General features: G+C 31.5%; 1 protein-coding gene and 1 long non-coding RNA gene across 2 annotated transcripts; both read left to right on the plus strand.

Moving 5' to 3' along the window:
• Nucleotides 1-237: 237 nt before the first annotated feature.
• Nucleotides 238-9,353, plus strand: LOC148604992 (fibrinogen-like protein 1). Its single transcript, XM_088547534.1, has 5 exons — nucleotides 238-307; nucleotides 5,229-5,371; nucleotides 7,066-7,162; nucleotides 7,726-7,890; nucleotides 9,136-9,353. Exons 1-5 carry the CDS (start codon nucleotides 238-240, stop codon nucleotides 9,351-9,353), a joined length of 693 nt encoding a protein of 230 aa, XP_088403660.1.
• A 7,322-nt stretch (nucleotides 9,354-16,675) lies between these two features.
• LOC148604993 (uncharacterized) lies at nucleotides 16,676-22,310 on the plus strand. The gene is made up of 3 exons (XR_015916187.1): nucleotides 16,676-16,747; nucleotides 17,523-17,731; nucleotides 22,137-22,310. It is a non-coding gene; the product is annotated as an uncharacterized LOC148604993 (long non-coding RNA).
• The last annotated feature ends 354 nt before the right edge of the window (nucleotides 22,311-22,664 follow it).

The following is a 22,664-nucleotide window of genomic DNA, read 5'->3' on the forward strand; positions in this document are numbered from 1 at the left end:
ACGTTGTTATATCGCTGATGTTTTGACCAAAGTGAATATAAGAGACTTCATTTAACACGCTGTGCGCCTGCGTGAAAAGTTTGTAACTACACGCGTAATTTCCAAAATATGTAACATCCGACAAAGCACTTTTGAGCTATTTATGTTTCAGAGCATGCATCTACATATAAAGTGCGTCGATATTGTGTATGAGGCAGTGTTGTTAGTAGATGAGAAATTGAACATGGAAATGAGGCAATGGGGAATGGTGAACGTGAAGGTGATCGTTTCTCTCATACAAGAGCTGTATCACACATGCACAACAAAGGTGATGAACAAACATCCCATATAGAGTAACTGTTTTAGTACAATGAAATATATTATAGTACAGTCAATATTTATTCAAGACTAATATTATCAACTTAAAAAAAAATGTATTATGATTTTGGAAAACCATCTTATATGAAAATTATAATTATGGAAAAATGGAACCCATACATCATCTGCTTAAAAAGAAGAAAAAGAGTTGGTTATTCCATGGAAATATAACTGTAAAAGAGTCAGTTTACAGCTCCGTCATTGTTTTAAAGGGGTGAATTCAATATTGTCGCCTATGGGAAAAATATAACCGTTCTACCTATGCAAGTTATTTTGTTATTTTCGGTTTGCCAATAAAAGCACATATATAATTTTACCTTAGCAGCAACATTTATGAAGGCAAGACATAGTAAAGAGATTATGAGTTTTCATTACCGACATACAGATAATTTAGTTCCATAGTTTATTTGTTGTCTTGAACTGTTTTAGGGTAAGTCTTACCTGCAGTTCCATTGTAACCTCCAGTGCTTAACTTATAATCCTCAGATTCATCTTCAACTTTGAATGTGTGTATTCGGCGTAAGCAGTGATACCATCAAAATCCTCCATGTCAAATCGTAATATATACTGTTTAGAAGTCGTAAGGATGTTTAAATTGTCGTTACCTGTAGAAAAAAATGCAATGTAATTGATTGCAGTTATTGTTTAAAATGCTTGCTCTGTAACATTTTATTAAGGAAAACATACTAAAAATTTTAAAATGTGCAAAATGTACACTTCACAAAAAATAGCCAGGATTGTTTTCTATAAACCGGTACGAACCAACAATTCCCTAATTATATTACCGGTTTGTCTGGTTCATTATTTAAGACAAACCAAAAATAGAACACGAATCTATTGTTGAAGTGGAATGAACCGCATAATGATAAGCACCCCAGGATGCTACAACATAATTAGCGTCCTAGGTCACCTTTAGACACTCTCCGACATTGGTCATTATATCCCCACAACTAAAAGCTATAGAATAGATTTAAAACGTTTAACAATTGATAAGTTTATAATAATGAAGAAAATTGTAAAAGAGTAATCAAGGGAACCAAGGTTATAGCGGTAATCAAAAGAATATAATCCAAAGACAAAGACCAGACAAGGAAAACAGACATACACAACAAAGAACATGAAGTAACTAAAATCATACATACAAATTAACAAAAGCAAATGAACAACTAGGACTCCACTAAAACCTGGGATCATGGGTCAAGTACACCGGTGGGGTAAGCGTCCTCTGCTTTTCTAGAAACACCCGCCGAGTTGCTCATAAAAAGTCAAGTCCAGGGTAGACGGTAAAGGCAGAAAAAAAATAATAAATGCCGTTTATAACATATTGAACATCTTTTAAAAAACAATACATAAAAACATTTTCTAGCATGATAAATGTTGCAAACTGTTGTATCAGTTTAAATAACTAGGATAGTATGTTATGAACATTTGGCAGGTCCAGCTATACAATTTTTCTCGTATTTCAACATAGTGACTTATTAACTGAATAAAAAAAATCTTTCATTCCCTTTCCACACCGATCTCTAATCATTTTCAACAGGTGAAAGAAATCAAAATATGAATACGCAATATATCATATTTTGGAGCATTGCTGATTACAAGCTTTATCGTTAACACACAATTTATTTGATATGCTACAAAAAAGTCCAAACTACCAAAGCTTTTATATTCATTGTTAAAACTGCATTGCAATAATAACTCTTTTATGTATGCATTTGGTTTATTCATGATTTTCTTTATTTGTTTCCAGTTATGTGAAACTACCAATTGTGTGGCAGTTGATGCTTCACGAACTGCATATACTGGTCATACCTTGGTTATGCAAAATAAAACTTGGTCAACAATAAAAACAAGTCAATATGATTTTAATTCTAAGCGATTCCAGTAAAGAATTCAATGTGTTCCTTCACCAAAGACTTATCAAGGTTGAAAATATTTGAATCATGAACTGCAGACCAATTGAAGTTAATAACCCACAGTACTAAGTCTATGCGAAATTAACTATCTTGCCCAAAGGCGAACTAACCAATCAAAAGGCTAATAACATTTAATTATCTACAAATGAATATGAACAAATTTTACATAGCCAGTACTCCATGTTTTTATTCCCAAATCCTGATTTGTACGATATCCAGGGAACATCTGTTGACCCATCTATTCTTCTCTGTATTACCTGTGAAGTATACTTAATTTATGTGTAATCATCTCATTAGGATTTGTAACGTATATCATTTTGTAAAAGGTTAGCCTAAATCAAAATCTAGGGCATTATTTATTGAAATGTTTTCATTCATGACTTTGCTTACGTATTGAATATAGTTGTAAACTACAATCGTGTAAATAATATATATTGAAATGCATTTATAAGTGTAAAAATCAGATTGGGAAATACTGAAATTCACATATTCCGGTTTTTTATTGTATCATATTGGTTAAACTAGTATTAGTTTGACTGTTATATTAAGATATGTATTCGGTTTTCCAGTTGAATTTCGATATTAATAATCATGTTAAATAATAGTTTACATCGAAATCGGTTGTATGTTACACTGCAGTAGATATTAGGGATATATAACATGTGCTTTGGTACATTTAAGCTGTAATTATTTCAAAATGTGATTTTTTACATTTACAGTTACATGTTATTCACTTTATTATACTGAATGTCCCATTTTCACGGGAGTGTAATAGATAAAAAAAAATACTTCTTCCTAAATTTCGTGATAGAGCAGAATATGATCATGGTATTAAATTAATAATCAAAATATGGAAAATTGATATAAAAGAAAAGTTTTAAACGTTTTAATTATATGCTGAATAATATATTAAGCAGTTACCAAAGTATCAGGTAAATATAAAATATATCTTGAAAGTATGACAAAATGAATAGTAAATCAGGTCTTAAATTACAGCTTTAGCGGAAATATAAGTGGACCATTGGTCTAAAGGGTTCCAGGTTCTAGCGCCACAAAACTTAAATATGAAATAAAGATTTTTAAGTATGTGTGACTTCATTAATTTCAAAGGTTTGGATTGGAGTAACAATGAAAGTTAAAAATATTTAAAAAAATAAGTATTGTTTTAACTTTTATAGCGCTGGGGCTATTGTTGCTTTTACCTTTTGTTCGAGTTTTTAACCAAATTATTGTCCAATTGTAATATATCTCACAATGAGACAATGATTCAGTAAAATTTCATAGTCGTCCGTTTTCTTTTAAGATGAAAATCTTTTCAATTATAAAAAAAATCAGTTTGTATTTAACTTAAATCATTCGTCTTTTGACAATAATAAAATGATCAAAAACAAGTTTTAGAAATAAGCAAACCGTCCATCCAACTTGACATTCCAATCTCATGTCGCAAAAGCATCAATTTGATGACTATTTGTCGGATATACTGTGTATACATCACTGACGCAGCCAAGTGGTAATTCATTACAGTCTTTGAGTTTGATAATAGACATCGTAGCTGGAATAGAAATAGGTTAATACGTTTTAAGTTAGATATGTGAATGGTGATATACAGTCGAACTTCACTCGCTCGAACTCAGATTGCTCGAACACCCGAGATTTCTCGAACACAAAGTGCCAAATTTTCTCCTATATAATCAATATTAATAACCTTGGATTTCTCCAATTGATTGTAAAAACTGGAAACCCTCTTTCAATCAAGTACAGACTTCTTGACTGTAAAAATACGTTTTCATTAGTTTTAGCAAGCCATCTATAGATAATCCTACTAAATCTAACCAACAAAGATCATATATGTCACGCATTGTTCTATTTTGTAGACGGTTGTTACTCATTTAAACCGCTAGAAGGAAATTTGTAAGCAATATACCTCCCATTATTGAATCAATTTGTCTACAAAGAATATTTTGAATACATCAAACATTTACATTTTATAATTATATAGATAGCAGTGATTAACTGCTATAGCAGTCTATTTTTGTTCGATAATTCACACTGTGAAATAAATTCGGTAATTTTACTCTCGTGCTTTCTCCCACCAAATCGTCACAAACAAATATCAATCCGCCGTTCAGAAAATTTAAAATTTATGTTGAAAATAACGATGATTAATGGAGGAAATCTATATAATAAATAGGATAATCATGGTTATCATAAATAACCAAAATATGATCACTCGTGCCAAGAACGCATTAAGATTTAACTCGTGCCCGGAACAAGTTCCACATACTCATTAAATCACGTTCTTCGGCACTCGTGATCATATTTTGGTTATTCACTCTTTCCAATTAATTATCCTATTATTATATATTACAGATGACTACTTTTCCTGGCTAGTTAGTGGAATAAACAGGAAACAATAGCTTAGATTTTTCTTGATATTGTAACAACTTATATAAAACAATCAATAGTTAGACAAAACCAGTAATAGTAATCGCCGTTGGTGGTTATAACAACAGACGTAACATGTTCTTTATTGAAGTGATTAAAGTCGGATTTTTGTTTGTTTGTTTGCTTTTTTTTTTTTTTTTTTTTTTTTTTTTTTTTTGGCAGAAAAGTTCCTTGATGTTGAATTAGTTCAAATTTATGACGTGATAATTGATCAAAGTAATCTACCGTTATTACTTACGATTAATTTTACGCTCAATATGTACGAAATTGTGTGAAAAGGACGGCAGGATTTTTTTTTATCGTTTTAAATAAAGCGTTTTGTATGTTTGTTTGTTTTTTATATTAACTTGTAATTGTCCCACTTGAGTTGAAAGAATGTGCTTTAAAAATGCGACACCTATATGTTTTTATTATGATGGTTTTCTTTATAAATTTCTAATCTCGTAATCATACACATTCTGTAAACAAAAATATCATACTTTTATAACTTAACTTATATGTGTACTTTAGATTTGTTGTCATCTATCAGACCAACGGACTGTAATGACCTACCACCCGGAAGTGACAATGACGTGTACAAAATTCATCCATCAACCAACCTTCAGATGGATGTGTATTGTGATATGAGGTTGCAATGCGACTTTTGCTGGACGGTAAAATAATTCATATCAATGAACAACACATTGCCCGAACAAACACATTACAAAATTATCGTAAATTTACACGTTTTTTTGTTTTTTTGTTTTTTTTGTTTGTTTGTTTGTTTGTTTTTTTTAATTATTTGTTTTTGTTTTTTTACGTTTGTGATTGAGATTTTATTTAATTGATTGCTAGAATGAATTTCTCAAAAGGTATATGACCGGCTTCAAACAAAATTTGTTTCACAATTAAAAACACTGGAAAAAAGGATTTTATATTTTTATATTTAAATTTAGATATGTAGTAACTTTAAGTTAGAAAGGCTATGTCTTGTACACGGATATATTTGGATAAATATTCAGTTTAGCATTATAAGGTAGTTTTCGCATTTAGGTAATCGAGCAAATGTTATGACTGTTTCTTTTATTTTTTTTCAAATTTTTTATCCATTTATTTTATTTTTTGGCATAATATAAAGATGATAACGGGATATAAAAAATTATCAAATGTATTTTCAAGTTTCAGTCGCCACTGCACTCCCAGTTTATCTTTTTAAAAAAATTGTTGTGGCCAACGTGCAAAAAGTGCTGGCCACCAAAAAACCATTACCTATTAGGACAAATGCAACATTTTTTGAAGAACCCCAAAATGAGTTTTCATCATAATGATGTTAAGGCTTTTTGATCGTTTAAGAAGGATATTAGAAAATGAACCTTTAAGTCAGGACTTGATAAATACAATAATTAAAACATAAATCTAATTAAAATTGCCATTCAATGTATAATAGCTATTTGTTTATTTCCAGGTGTCTTGTTTTTTTTTTTTTTTTTTTTTTTTTTTTTTTTTTTTTTTTTTTTTTTTTTTTTTTTTAATATATATAACTTAATTTAGAATTTTAAAAATTTCTTAAGGGTATTACTTTTATGAGAAGAATGCTTTCGAAAAAGACTCCTAATGCATGTCTGTGTCATACATATCAATTGTAGATGTTACTAACATAATCTATTGTCGCTTGAGTTAGAATCACAGGCAACATATTCACAAATACATGTGTATTTGCGATACGAATAAAATCAATGTTACGTTTTTATATTTTCTTTTTCATCGTTAACAAAACGAATAATTCACAACAGAAATATAGGAGATAAACAATAATAATATCGATTAACAAACGAATAGTGATCCTTACAAAAAGACTTACAAGAACACATAAAAATTAAAAAGCAAAAACCCCACTTTAAACCATGATGACCTCATTTACTGAAGAAAGGTGAGCATTTTTTTTTCGGCAAAAGCAGATTTGGAGAAATTCAAGTCTTTTTCACGAGTGGAGCATGGTAGAACTATCAAATTACCAAGAATTTCTCTTAACCCGATTGTATATTTTGTTCGCTTCTCCTAGGGAGCGCCGTCATTTCTGAAAACATAGTATATAGTTTCGTCAAATTTCTCTTTCCTTTGTTTTGAATATATCTATGACGCTGCCAATTTTAAGTTTTATTGGTTAAGAGAATTCGAGTTAAAATTAAGCATGTGTAAACTCGTCTTACATGGAAGAGTCTCGACTCGCGATTGCGAAGGGCAATTTCTGGTAGAAAAGGAATTTCCTTGACCGTTGGAGGTCCTGTGTTTTCCTCAATAGAACTCCTTATCCAAATAATTTACATGTACATGATATGCATTCTTTGCAACATTGCTATCTTTAAAGATTATACAGAGACGAGTGGATGGGACAACTGATTTCAATGTTAGATGGGCGGAGTATAAAACAGGCTTTGGGAACAAGCATAAAGAATACTGGCTTGGTATTTATTACATTTACATATATATATATTTATTGCGGTAGATTTTGTCATTTGTTCTGTCCGTTATCGATTTTTGTATTTAATATGTATGAAAGTGTTAACCTTCCGTTAGTAAATCTGTATAAAATTCTTCAAACTCAAAGAGTACTGAGCATTATTTTTTGACACGACTAATGATTATAATGTTCACCTCGAAAAGTTTTCCAATTCAATTGAAACCTTTTGAACAAAACCCACATCAATAAAAAAATGCAAACCAGACACTATTTAGCGGTTCCTTTATGCTGATTTCAGTTAAAATGTATTTTAAACATGGATTAACTGAACACAGTTCGCGACAGTTTAATATTTTTTTTTATATTACTTGTTACTCAAAATAAAACCGTATATGAATTTGAAAAAGATCGCGATTACAAAACTGTGAGAAAGTATATAATTTGAAGAAATCTCGACAAAAAGATAGCGCGAAAAATTTATGATTTAGACTATCATATTTGTACTTTATTCATCATATCGTTATTTCTGTTGTAATTAGCTGACATCATGTATCGTCATATCAACAGTTAACGACAATATACATACACTTACTAACTTGAAAAATTATACCTTGCGGTTTGACATGGAGGACTTTGATGGTATCACTGCTTATGCTCAATACAAAAACTTCAGAATTGGCGGCGAGTCTACAAATTATATACTAAGTTTCGGGAATTACAGTGGGAATGCTGGTAAGATAAAAATCATAACATCTTCAATCAATTGTATATCATGAATAAAAATTAAAGACCTGTAGCCTTTTGTCACAAAAAATCTAAACTGTAAAATTTGTCGTAAGTTATGACGTCACAATACTTACTATGACGTCATAACTTACGACTAATTTTACACTTACGATTTTTTTGTGAAAAGGACTGCTGAATTTGTTTCTTAAACTGAATATGTGTAGCGTGAATTTGCATAATAAATGGTTGTCAGTGATATGCTCGGGCAGAATATCAGATAAACAGTTTACTGGCAAATGTTCACCATACATGTCATACAACAATTAAAACAATGTTACAGATACTCAGAAATACTAGTCCATGGTCCACTGTACACCCCTTCCCACTCATCAACTTCATGATGATTTTCATGAACGTTTATACCGAATTAATTTTTGGCAAAAGAGCATTCTTGGATTTTTAGTATAAGCCTACTTTTGTACCATACTGGGTCAAAAAGTCGAGAATTTTGTGACTCAGTCGTTCGAATGGTTTCTTTTTTTTAGTATAAGACTATATTTGTAATACACTGGGTGAAAAAGCGGAGATTTTTGTGGCTGTCATTCGAGAGGTTTCTTTTCAGTATAAGCCTGTATTTATACCACATTGGGTCAAAAAGCCGGGATTGTTGTGACTCAGTCGTTCGAGCGGCTAAGTCTTCTTAGACATCAATTATAAAGAAACTAAATATATACATGTATCATCATGTAACCCAATGTCTAGACTTTCTACGTCTAGACATTGGGTTACATTAGGTTTTTTGAGTATATGAAAAATATAGGGGAGGGGATGCACTTGTCTCAGCCCAGTGAATTACCACTGGGTTCCCTGATATATATTTTTTAAAAATATAAATAATTTAATTTCAGAGGATACATGGTTTCTGATTGGATCAAAACTTTCGTTTTTCATATCATAGACCAAATTTTGTTATGACAGTGACGTTATGAAACTATTTTTTTATGATTTAGTCATTGAACTTTGGAATATAAATTAAATCATAGGGAATGACTATGATATTTTGTCTTTTTTTTTATCAAATGATACTATTTGAAATAACCTCAATGCTCATGGTGCGCACTTTAAAATAACCTGCTATGTGATTGAGGTCAATTTTTGTAGACCGAAAAATATAACATCCGTATCTTAATATTTTAAGGATGGAACATTTAATATTTACTTTACACATATTTCACCGGGTTTACATTTCAGGTCATGCTATGGTTTCCATTAAACCACAACAGTCTTTAAATGGCATGGAATTCTCAACTAGAGATCGAGATAACGATCGAAACCTCCTCCCAGGACAATGTTCAACTGGTGCTTCGGGAAGGGGAGGGGTTGGTGGTTCAGGGACTGTTCACAAGTTCATGTTAATGGCTTGTACGGAAGTATCTTATATATGCCATTTAGAGACCGAGTTTCTTTAAAATCAATTTCAATGAAAATAAAATCGGACTGATTTTATAAAAAAAAATTATAACCATTCAGCATATGCAGCAATTGTTAAAATGAAGCCAATGAATGTTTTGTATATATTGTTTAACCTCTTTATTTGTAATAGAATAGCTTTGGTCACCATACGTTTTGATTTGTATAAACTAACCTGGTATTGTAGAATTTTGGCGGAGGTTTTGCGAGGCATGTGTTTAACGGTCTCACACGAATTGTGGCTTTGAATATAAATAATATAATGACGAACAGGGATCTGACGTGGTGAAACAAGTTCTATTATGACGTGCTTCAAAGCTCTTTAGACAACACCATGGTAACAAAAAGTGTAAACACATGTCCAACATTTCGTGCAACTCATAGGCTTCGTCTATTCAAAATTACGAAGAAACTAGTCCTATTAGAATCTAAATAAATTACGGAAACCGTTTTATCACGGGTTGATTATTTATGTCGCTATCGCTCGGGGTAAAACAATGCGATAAAAATGGCTAGTCCGTGGTAAAACAATGATAAAATGGAGTTTCCGTGATTTATTTCTTAAAATAACAGTATATCTCTTTAGAAATTTGAGGGGTTATTAAACAGAATTGGACCGAATTAATACATGGGATATGGGGAAAGCATTGAAAATGAATAGTGCCTTAGATATTTCAAAACAATTTGAAATGCTTACATTATACAGCATGGTCCTATAACTATTATGTCCTTGTTCACGTGACCATTAATTGATTGTTGGCTATGGACTGGTCAAGAGGTCAAACCAGTCTCTGAATATATGTTTAAAATGTTTGAACAATGTAACTTATGTATAGGTCGTTTGTACTTTTATGATGTTGTAGTAGTTTTATTTGTATTCGTAATTTACACGCATGGAGATAATGCTATGATCATAGCAATTTTTATTTTAAAATCAATTACATATTCCGTGATTAATGTATGTAGCTTAAATGTAAATGGTTTGAAATCAAAACCAAATCGAAGTCATAGAGTTGAGTAAGTCGCAAAAAGTTTAATTTTCTTGTTTTCTACAAAATGATAAAGACATACATGTAGAAATAGAAATTAGAAATAAAACAGATTTTGATTTATAATGTAGTCATTGGAATACATCCAGTAGAGGGTTGCTATATCTATTAAAAATCATTAAATCATGAAGTGATCAATTATACCATGGATGAAGAAGGAATGCTAATTTCACTGAATATTGAGAAAAGATGACTGAATTTTTCATTGTCATGTCCATATGCACCAAATTGCAAGTCGAGCAGAAATACTGTTTTCAAGAATGTAGATTATATGTTACAAGATCAAGGGTAGGTAATCAAATTGTTGCGGAAGATTTTAATGAATGTTTAAAAAATCTAGACAGAAAGAGCTCTAGATCTTAGAAGTATGACGCTATACCTGTTCTTAAGACTGTCTTAAAGAGTAATAACATGGCTGATATAAGGCGATGTAAGAACGAGAACAAACAAGAGTCTTCTAAAGACTAATAACATGGCTGGTATAAGGCGATGTAAGAACGAGATCAAACAAGAGTCTTCTAAAGAGTAATAACATGGCTGATATCTGGCGATTTATGGACGAGAACAAACATAATTGATACGATTTTAGTAGGAAGTCGTTTTGTTCCTTTTTTGAAAATTGTAAAAATAAATAAGCCATTATTGACTGCAATAACCATCAAAGTGTATTTATTAAGTTTAGGACAGGTACCACATTGACAGGGAGGATTTTGGAAATAAGTAACTTTATTCTTAAAGGTAATCGATATTGTGAATTTACCAATAGATTGACAAGTATTTTAAAAATGTAAATGATTAACAAAAAAAACGCAAAAGAAAATTATTTTCTCAAGGGTATTCAAGATATTTATAGAGCAATCTTCTATTATTGGAGGTAATCTGGAGGCGGGCAGACAAGCGAACCATATACTTCTGTGTACATTAGGAAACAAATGATTTGGAATAATAAGTTTATCAACAATAATAATAAAACATTAGCATTTACTAGTTGCATTAAAGTGATATCTTATTTGTAAATGAAATTCTTGATGTGAAAGGTGATATTTTGATATTTAGCGAGAAATAGTTCTAAATTAACTGAAAAAAAATCAAAAATCGAACTGATTTCAGAAATAAATATTATTAAGAGATCCATTCCCAGTAGATTGGTTAAGATACTAAAATCGGAAAAATCGGTAAAATCTACCGTTAACATTAAAGACATCAATTTATAATGTAAGGGAAAGTAATAGATCTTGCTGAACTCACGAATAAAAGTTTATATTTATCGCTGTTTGATGTTGATGAGAAGAGAAATTCCGATTGAGGTATTTAAATGGATAAGAGACTTCGATCTTCCAATGTTTAATGACAATGATATATTATATGTTTACAAATTTATTTTTGAACATTCACAAGAAAAACAGATTGAAATGTTTTAGATTGATGTCGTTACAATATAAAATACCAACAACGAAATTTGTTGTTACAATGGAGAACAACTCAACATAGTCTATGTAATTTTTGTAATTCAGAATGAAATTTTTCTCACAATTTTATCTATTGTCATTACTTGCATTTATTTTCGTACTGTACATATATACATAACTTATTTTATGTAACATGAAGTTCAAAATAACACTAAAGCCTCTCGTGTTTTGATACAAGATTTTTCACGAAGAATATTATAGTTTTATTTTTTTTTAACCATCGGCACTGGAGAAGGTATTTGGTGCTCTCAGTTTTGCAAGTCACGTTGTAAAATGCAAAAATTGTGTGTTCACTTCAACTGCAAAGGCTTTTCAAAACAATAATTAGGTTTGCAGTATCTGTGTACAGGTTCTGCATCTGTTATTTCTACATGGATCACACTGGCACGTGTTTATTTTATTTCATTTAATTATTTTTTCATTTTTGTTTGTTTTGGCTTACTAGGGCATCTCTTAGACTCCTAGGTCTAGATATCAAAAGTTTCAAGTGCATGTAAGACAGATAGGTAAGTCAGCTTATTGGTGCATGCCAGTCAATTGATGAGAAATCTCCAAGGCCGAAAAAAATCAAGTTCACCATTCTGAAATTTTGTAGAGTCGGTAGGTAGGGATTTATTTTTATTTAAAACTTTTGAAATGAAGTCATTATAGTGACACCAAACTCAGTATACAATAAAAACTAAATAAGCAAAGACTAAAAAACTATATATATTGTAATAATTTTAGACTTAGGCCACGGTCAAATCTCTTTTGGGATTCGGCGCTTAAAAGGATGAAGGTTTTGTTTAGTATCAAGACATTAATACTACACATGTAAAAATAACTCAGTTTTATTAAAGTTTGAAGATTTACAGGATTTAATGAAATAGAGATTCTGAAGAAAAGTTAGTGATAGTGTTTTGAAATGCTGAATGTACGTACATGTACGTTGGTTCTGAAACCTAACGATACTGGCAGTGCCTCTGGATATATTTTATACAGCTGCAAAACAAGTACTATAGTATACAGTTTTTGTCCAAAGAAACATTTTTCAGGCTACAAATGTATATAGCTATTTAGAAGTTGATTGAAATTGTTTGATACAAGATTAATTTGAAATATTGATTTTAAAGTGTTCACTGTGAGACAGTATCGATGGATTTAGTCTGAAAGTCCTTCATATACCGATATTGGACTTTTGTTTCATAAGAATTTCGAATGTTATATGTTGAGTACATGACTGTAAGTGGGTTTTTTTTCCATCATGCAGTTTTATTTTCCTTTGCTAGAGAACTGTTTAACTAGAACTAATGTAAAAACAAAGACCATCTGGATGTAAATTTTTACCAAAAAAAAAAAATCACACACTACCAAGTTGGTCATAAGGAAGAGTAATTGACTGGCTTTTTAGGGAATTAAAAATGGCGCAATCCCAATACCCCGAATTAGCCTATATATATGTATATATTTAATATAAGTGTCACCGCAAAACATTGTATATTGGCATGGTGCTGACAGCGGCATCACCGTCGGCGGCGTTCGTGTCGTCGTCCATATTCACTTGGTTTTCGTGCGATGACTTTATAGTTATGGTTGATCAGTTGTTTTCAAATTTTGATATGATTTTACTAACTACTAAAGAAATGCTCATATTTGATTTCGAGTTTATGGCCCCTACCATTTAAAAAAAGGCCATCCATGTAACTGACAGATACCACACTGTAGATTTCTGTTAATCTAAAGAAATGAGAGTCCAGAATTTTATCAAGCGTATCTGTATAAAGTGAAATGGCCAATCCTTAACATGACAATGCAAGTTTTACCATCAAGGAAAAAGCATTGTAATATGTATATGACCTGTCTTATGCAATCCATAGTGGAATTTGTTCCCCATTTAGATGTAATGTAACACATCTTAATGGATATTTATCAACATGAGTATAATTTAATTATAGATATCAATAAATGGAGAAGTTTTCTAGACAATGCAAACACGTTCAAGACAAATCGTATGAATGTTCAAATTTGCTCTTCGGGCAATACCAGTCTGCGTCCATACTTGCCCCTCGGGCAATGCCAGTCTGTGCCCCAGTTGTTTATATTGTTAATGAATTTTTACAACTGATAGCATAAAAACAGAATACCAGTGTATATATAATATGCTACTTCCGGATACATCAAAGTGATGCCTAATTATCATAATTTTCCATTGTGTGTTATTACCAAACTTATTATTTTGTAATTAAGCGCCATAATTTATTAGTAATTCAGAGGTTTTCGTTGCCCATATTGTGATCTTTGCTCTATAAAAAACCACTTCCTTTGTTATCTAATGAGACCGTTCTCGTGAAATAACATGGTCATGGTCTGGTGATGTCATGGTCTGATGATGTCATGGTCTGGTGATTTACCAAAAAAAATCAAAACATATATTTACATGTTTTTCACATAATTCGAAAACATACCTTTATGACTAATCAATCTATTCAAAGTAAACATATTAAATAGCACTCGAGCTAAGAATCATGCAAAATGTGATTCATGGGTAAAAGCCTACATATTTTTATTTTTTATATTTTGTTTGAAATGTCATGTGGTTTTTCATATAACCCATGCTCATAGGAGATAAACATTATATAGAATGCACTGTATATTTCAAAATTAAGGGAGATAACTCTGTAAATGACACTCAAATACAATAGAATCTATTATATAGATAATGTGGATTATCTCCTAAGGGCAGGCAGCATGAATGAATAATTACACATTTCATGGTATAGACCCATAAAGCAACTTAATTATAAAAATAAAAATATGTAGCCTTTTTTGGGGTGTATCACATTTTTGAAATTTTGCATGATTCTTACAATGACAGCTATTTAAGTTTAAAACAAATATTTTGTTAACAACTGTTTGCCATAGAACTTCGTAAATTATTAACGTATTTATTTCGTATGATTGTACGATTGTACATTTTCATGCTTTTTTTACACATGCTTCAATTTAGAACACAGGAAACATATTGCAATTTTTCTAATTCTGCTTTTTAATATGTGATTTAATGCATTTAGTGTTAAAGTTATGTTCCCATGGTATGAAAAACGGCATTTTTGTATTTTATTTTACATTTAGTTGTAAAGCAGTACTTGCAAAAGATAAACTTCCCATTCTATGATATATTGGGAATGGGGAATGGGGCATGGGGAAATTGGTTGGATAATAATAATGAATGAAGATAAGTGGTTTTGAATGATAATAATTGGGGAAGTTAGTTTTTTAAATATTAATTTAATTGAAAAGTATATTTAATTTATTCAACTCTGTAGATGTTGAAGAATTTTAAAAGTATGAAATTTAATTTTAAATTATAAATGAAATGCTAAAGAAACATGTAATTGGGATTCTATGGTGATTTTTAAATGGGGAATGGTAATTTTTCTTTGTGGGGTAGGAATGGGGTTAATCGAGAAGGGGAATGGGGGTGGTACATGGTGCAAATGGGAGGTTTATACTATGTTTCAAGCTTACGATGCTTCAAACATTGATCTAGTTTTGTTTAAATCATTTTTATGCCTAATAAAATGTATTGGCAACGACAATTGCCATGCGTAACACAATATTTTGTAGAGAGCAATGATAACCTTTGGCTTAGATCATTATGTATAAGAGAGTAGTCAAGAGAACCAAGATTCTACCGAAAATCAAAAGAATGTAATCCAGCAACAAAGACCAGACATGGAAAACAGACATACACAACAAACATAAAATAACCAAAATAATACAAACAAAGTAGCAAAGATTAATGAGCAACTCGGACTCTACCAAAAACTGGGATTATGGACAAGGTGCACCGGTAGGGTAAGCGTTCTCTGCTTTTCTCGAAACACCCACCGAGTTGCTCATAAAAAGTCAAGTCCGGGATAGAAGAAAGAAGAGAGGGAAACTATGACACGTTGAACAAGTAATAAGAGATTGCCCATTAAGAAATTAAGTTTCTATGATAAAGATGGCACGTGGTAAATTGTATGCCACGGAACATTTTGTTTTGTTCTGATGTAATGTTTATACCATTTATATGTTAGATTGTACACATATTTTTAAAGATCGACAATGAATGACTCAAAAAGGATTTTACAGTTTTCTCAGGAATTTGCACAAGGGTGGGGTTGCATGGTGAACCCTCCCAGCCCATGGACAATTAGCAAATGCAACAACGAACCATACCAGTCTAGGAAACATTAGCTAGCCTCTATGATTAAATACAAATCGAATTTTAGCTTTTGTTCTACGGATGGTTCAACATAATACCCGAATGTTAACGAAAATGACGTTATCATCTTATCAATATCGGACAATTCGACCCAAAGACATTTCGGACCATGACTATAGAAAAATGCATAAGGAAAAAAAAAATATTCTGGAGCGTTTCACCTTCCTCATATTACAGATACAGATCACAAGGTTCAAAATACTGATATAAAGGGACTATAAAAGTGACTGGTAAAGAAAGGTTTTCGGATATCTTAGGTGTTAGATTATACATACATTTATCCTCAAACAGTGTTACATTGTATGTAGATGTTACAGGATAGTGTGGGCTTCTGTCTAAGAGAGCCTAAAAAAGTTAAAATTCATTTATATGACCATTTGGAAGATGCATGTCTTCTTGTTGAATTTTCACATAAACTATGTAATGTAAATATCATTTACAGAGATTGGTTGCCCACATTATAAAGTTGTCAACGCAAAAGACCTTTGGTTTACAAAATACGTGACATGATAGACAATGAGTACTTAAATTACCTGATATATTCATGGAGTTTGGTTTAGTTATGTATTCTTATGACTTCTCATGAACAAGGCAGCCTCGATTAATGTACTTATAAAATGAACGATGTAAGTTTTACTTTATCATCATTTGACATATCTAAAAAGAGTAGGCAAGAACTTTGTTGAAATGTTTTATCTTATTGAACGTTTATTTTTTGTTTATTCTATGTAAAAATCATTTCTAGAGAATATTGTTACTGCGATTTGTTACAAACAGTAAGCATGTTCTATTGCTATTTCGTGTATATGTTAAAACTTGTAGTGTAGCTTCGGTATGAAAAAAAATGGACACGCCGTTCATTTTACTGTACAGGTATGAACATAATCACACAAGTCCAAGGGATATTTTTTAGCCTTTTTATGTGTTTTGTTTTTAACTCCGCCTCATTTCTTTCTTTTTTTTGCGCCTGTCCCAAGTCAGGAATTTCTGGCCTCTGTATGATTTGCTACGTGTTCACATTAACTTTTCTCTATAATGGCAAATATGTACCAATGTATAGTGTTGTTTTGGGTCAGCCACAGCCTGTTCTGTGATGTGAGGGTTTCCTCATCTTTCATTAAAAGCCCATGAGTTGATTTTTTCTCGTTATATCATACGATCAAAGCAAATATAACTTTTGATATAGCTACGGATAAACAGGCTATCGAGGGGGCACTGAAAAAGTTGTGAATGTGCAATGTACCATGTGGCGGTTAGGCAGGGTCCAGTCTTTCAGACCTAATGAATACAGAGTGCATACTTTTTGTTTAATCTAATTTTTTATGAACTCAATAATATTTAATTCATTTTTTGTAGACTTTTAAAAGTCTATTGTTTTTTTTTTCTTTTTTTTTGTCGTAGCCGTCAAATAGTACTCCAAGTGTTGTGTTTGGGACTTATAAGAAAATCTGAAGATTGTTAATGTTACAGAGGATGATGAACATAAGATTTGAGCAATACGGAATCCAGAGGATGTTTACGAAGGAAACGATTATCTCCCTTCCTGCTTCAGACGCTTACTTAATTTTCCAAATTCGAGTTGATATGCTGTCTCATACAGCGGAGAGTATGTAAGTACAAACTGTCAAAAAACGCAAGTCCAAGTTTTTATTTTACTCTCTTTGTTTTTCAAAAGGTGCATTCCATATACACCATCAAAGTACTTAAACTTGAAATAATTAGATTTGTATGGGCGGAAACTTTTAAAATGACTACAATTCAAAAAGGAAGTGTGACTAAATTAATTTGATGTCTGTTTTTTTTTTCTTATCATATGTAATCTTAGGTATCTGGTTTTATTCACTGATTTAACGCAATAAATCTTTAAATAATGATAAGCTGAAATCAGATAAATATTTCAAAGTGAACAAATATGTACATAAATGGCAGCACAATATATCGATCGTCCATCGAGTAAAAAGAGCTACTTTAAACGAGCTATCCTGTTATGACAGTTTGGAAACATTAAACGATTCTGTTTATTCCATTTTAGTATCTGTATGTAGTGGCATTACATGATTAAAATATTCAGATTCGTGTTTTATATCTTTTACCTGCTTCAATATGTTCTTGCAATTACAATGACGGCACAGATTTAATGTTTTTGTTACGGCCGAAACCGGAATGTGGCCTACTCCGGAATGGGACGCGTCCTTAATCGGAATAATGCGAGATTCCACGTTATTCCGATTCAGGTCGTCCGATTCTGGAATGGGACGATCTCGTTTATTAGCTATTTCAGACCATATTTCCAGATTTGTAAAGGGAACTTGCTAAATTAATTCTTACACTTTTTTCATTTTTAATTTTAAAAAATTGCTGCAGAACAACACATTATTTATCCGTAAATCCCCCCAAAAACGGTGCATTTCAGTGATTTTTCTTTTTACACTCAATAATCAACTTAACTTTTAACCATCAGCGGATATACCACCTGCTATATATTCATTCATTTGCTTATGTTACTTTTTATGTATTATTTTAGTTACTTTATGTTCTTTTTGTGTTTATTTTTTTCCATGTCTGGTCTTTGTCATTCGAAAAAAAATGAGAACAAAAGAGGCGACAAGTTTTCTCCTTGTCTAACACCAACTCCACAGTTAAAAAATGCAGCGTTTACCTTGGTGCCTAATACAAGACTTAATATTCTCATACATATTGAAAATAACTGAAAATATATTCCCTGTTACATTGGATTTTTGAACTTTTAGCCACAGACTATCTCTCCAAACTGTGTCAAATGCTTTTTTGTCAAGGAAGTCTATTTATAGACTGAACTTGACTTAAAGATCGTTGGCAACCAAGTTACGTAACCAGGGTAGACATTTCAACATTTAACTATCAAAATAACACTCCGCGAGTTATTCTCCTTGCATTAAGATATCGCTCCGCCGCCGATCATAATCCATATCAAATATGTGATGCTTACTTTACGTACGGGGTATAACGATATTAAAGCTATTTAATATGTGTAAATCTGCAAGATTTCAATGATTATATAATATTAAATATTTAAATTTTGACTTAGAGAGCTGGACTATTTTGTCAAATTGACCCGAACATTAGCAGGAAGGTAAGCTCAATCGACATTTGCCAATCTATTTCTCTAGATCTGACCCTTTTAATGAAGATGTCGGGAGCTTCTAACGACTGATTTTCGGAGATGCAATGTACACTTTTTGTGTAGTAAGTACAGATTACAGTGGTGAATCCAGAGGAGGGTGTTCGGGGTTGGCACTCCTCCTTTTTATTGGAAAATTTCCTGTGTGATAAATTTGATCCAATGAATTTAACTTCTGTACATAAAATACAAGCACTGTTACTGTACATATATGTTAATTACTACATGTACATATACATAAATAAGATAAAATGGTGAACACACAAGTATATACACGTAGCAAACAATAAAGTATTTATAACAGAAAATAAACAGAATTGTTAAACTATTATGATTTCAAAGCAGAGACATAAACAATGTCTGTTTCAACGGTAAGGATGAAAGGAGGTCATTTGACATATTCATCACATTCAGTAGATAATCTTGAACTATCAATAGGGAGGGGTATCAAGTGAAATAAAGTAATGTATGGCAAGCCAAAGTGGACAAAAATCAATATTTTGTAATATTAGAAAATAATATTTTTTTTTTAATATTAGAAATATTTTTTTAATATTAGAAATTCATTTTGTAATATTAGAAATTCATTTTGTAATATTAAAAATTCATTTTCTAATATTACAAATTGGATTTTTAATATAAAAAAAAACCTTTTTACATATTTTTGATATGCAAAAATCTGCTTGATATGCAGTATCAACCCTCGACCCATATCACCCCACGGGCCAGTGACCCAGCCACCCTTGAGTTGATATAGGAGTCCCCTGTTGGTACTGCATGTGATACAGATTTTGGCATGTACTATACAGTGTGGAACTTTAAAGAAATAGTAATACAATGTACATGACTGTGTATTATATCCATGTAAGTCATAACTGATTATTAATATGGTTCTTTTTTAGTACACTGTCAAGATAAACTACATTTATTTAGAATGCAGATCAAAAAGTAAGAAACAGGATTTTCATGACATAAGAAAGACACAATATGTTAGAAATTCTGTGTCCATGAAAGTGCATTGAAAATGTGTTGGATATCAAGGCTACCAAAAGTAGACCTTTTCTAAGAGTAATCAAGGGAACCAAGGTTATAGCGGTAATCAAAAGAATGTAATCCAGGGACAAAGACCAGACATGGAAAACAGACATACACAACAAAGAACTTTAAGTAACTAAAATCATACATACAAAGTAACAAAAGTAAATGAGCAACTCGGACTCCACTAAAAACTGGGAGCATGGACCAGGTGCACCGGTAGGGTAAGCGTCCTCTGCTTTTCTAGAAACACCCGCCGAGTTGCTCATAAAAAGTCAAGTCCGGGGTAGACAAACGAGGAAAGGAAAACTATGACCCGTTGAATAAATCAGTTTTCATGGTGTTGATGGATACACCATAACGATCCACGAGTTCATGATGACTACCATAAAACTTCTGTAGTGATGACTTCAATCTTGTAGCAACATAACCCTGTTCCAGAAGCCTATTTGTTAGAGTTCTAGCGCGATACAAAAAGTCTGCGTAGTTTCGGTAAGCTCTGGCATAACGTATGAGTTGTGATATGAACACTCCATACGCAGGAGCCGAAGGGATGTTGCCACAGATGAAAGGAAAGTTGACAATTCTGAATGAAAAATCATCACGTTTGTCGTAAAGTTTGGTCAATAGTTTTCCTTTACCATCGATTTCTAAGTGTAGGTCAAGATAAGAGCTGATTTTCATGTACATTCTTACATGTACAATGTACTAGGTAAGTGTTGAAGGTATACATTATTTATTCATATAATTTGTATGTACAGAGTTATTTAAGATGTTCAAAACTAGTGTTAGGTATAATGTTATTATTGCTAGTGTAGAACAGTGTAGTCATTTCTTTGCAAAATTTGCAGTTTACATTTATATGTCTGTGAACAAGACATTTACACTAAAAACTTCAAAAATACATGTGCATGTACTCTATGGTTACTGGCATATGCAGTACAGTATCAATTAAAGATTTCATACATGAAATTATGATATTTGTAATATAGTAATACATGTATCTAATTTGTTTTCTACTTTACAATGTGACATTAATTGCTCATAGATAAATCAACATTCAGGGATTGATCCAGATATTTTGAAATTGGGGTCCAAACATCATTATAAATCAGCAGGTAGCTAAAATCATACATGGAAGAAGCCCTAAAGCAATAACCTTAGCAATCTTTCCATTTTCTGTATTTAGAAAGTTTTTGTCTGGTAAATGAAATGACTAATTTATTGTTTTAAACTCATCATTTCAAACCACTTTTTATTATCGTCCTGGTTATGAGGGGATGTTGTTTTAACAAGGACACGTGAAAAGTAACCTGTTCTACTCTTACTTGTATTACCTATTGTAAATAGTTATTGAAACAAAGATGTGCTCATAAAATGCACTGTTCATTTATGTAAAGTATTTAAGTTTGTTATATTATTTCAGATAAATGTGAATTATTTTAGAGATAGAAATGTTAATTAATACAGCTGATAGAGGAATTAAAAGAATAAAACCTAAGAACACTGAAATGTAGTAGATATATATACAATATTAACATTTTTAATGTAGGACAAAAACTATGAATAATGACTGAAATATTGTTTGCAAAATTTCAATCACCAGTATTGATCACTGTGGGAATATTGACCAGGTGGTTTAAAAACCAGTAAAAACCTGGTAATGTTATAACCACCCGACCCTTATTTTTGCCTGATTTGCAGAAATTATATATACATGTAACAATATTTCCCAACAAGAGGAGGTTTATCATGTATTTATCATGAATTTTCATTGTAACATTTTGCATACATCAGACACTGTTATGATTTCTTTTCAGTGGTTATCACTAGAGGTTTCACTAGATCAAGTGAGAAGAAAGCAAAAGTAAAACAGACCATTTTTGTGCTGGGACACTATTTAAGCATGAAACAAAGTTCATGATTCTCAAGTGCTGGTACATGCATGAAGCAGCTGTAAATGTGTATGTCAAAATCTCTGAATAAAAAACTATAAAAAAACATGAAGCCTGATTTCTTAGCACTTATATATTTGTAAAACATAGGAGTTACTTATATTGTAATCTTTAACATATTTGTGAAACAATCATGCAGAAAAAAGTGAAAGAAGTGCACATACATCATTGAAGGCAGACAGGTATAAAACACTCAGCAATAGTCATTCATCATAAAAAGGTGGTACTCATGGGGTATGGGTTCACTACCTGCTTTTTTTGTTTTGGAGAGAAAAAAAGATGGATTTATACTCAAAATGCATTTGTGATAAAGATATCATATTCCCTGTATTCACAACATCTCTACACCACTGACTTCCCAACTTAATTGGAATCTTAAATTGCTCAAATCTA

Source organism: Perna viridis, chromosome 10 (assembly GCF_037379345.1).
Source record: "Perna viridis isolate PV_CMFRI_1.1 ecotype Kerala chromosome 10, ASM3737934v1, whole genome shotgun sequence".
Lineage (NCBI taxonomy): Eukaryota > Metazoa > Mollusca > Bivalvia > Mytilida > Mytilidae > Perna > Perna viridis.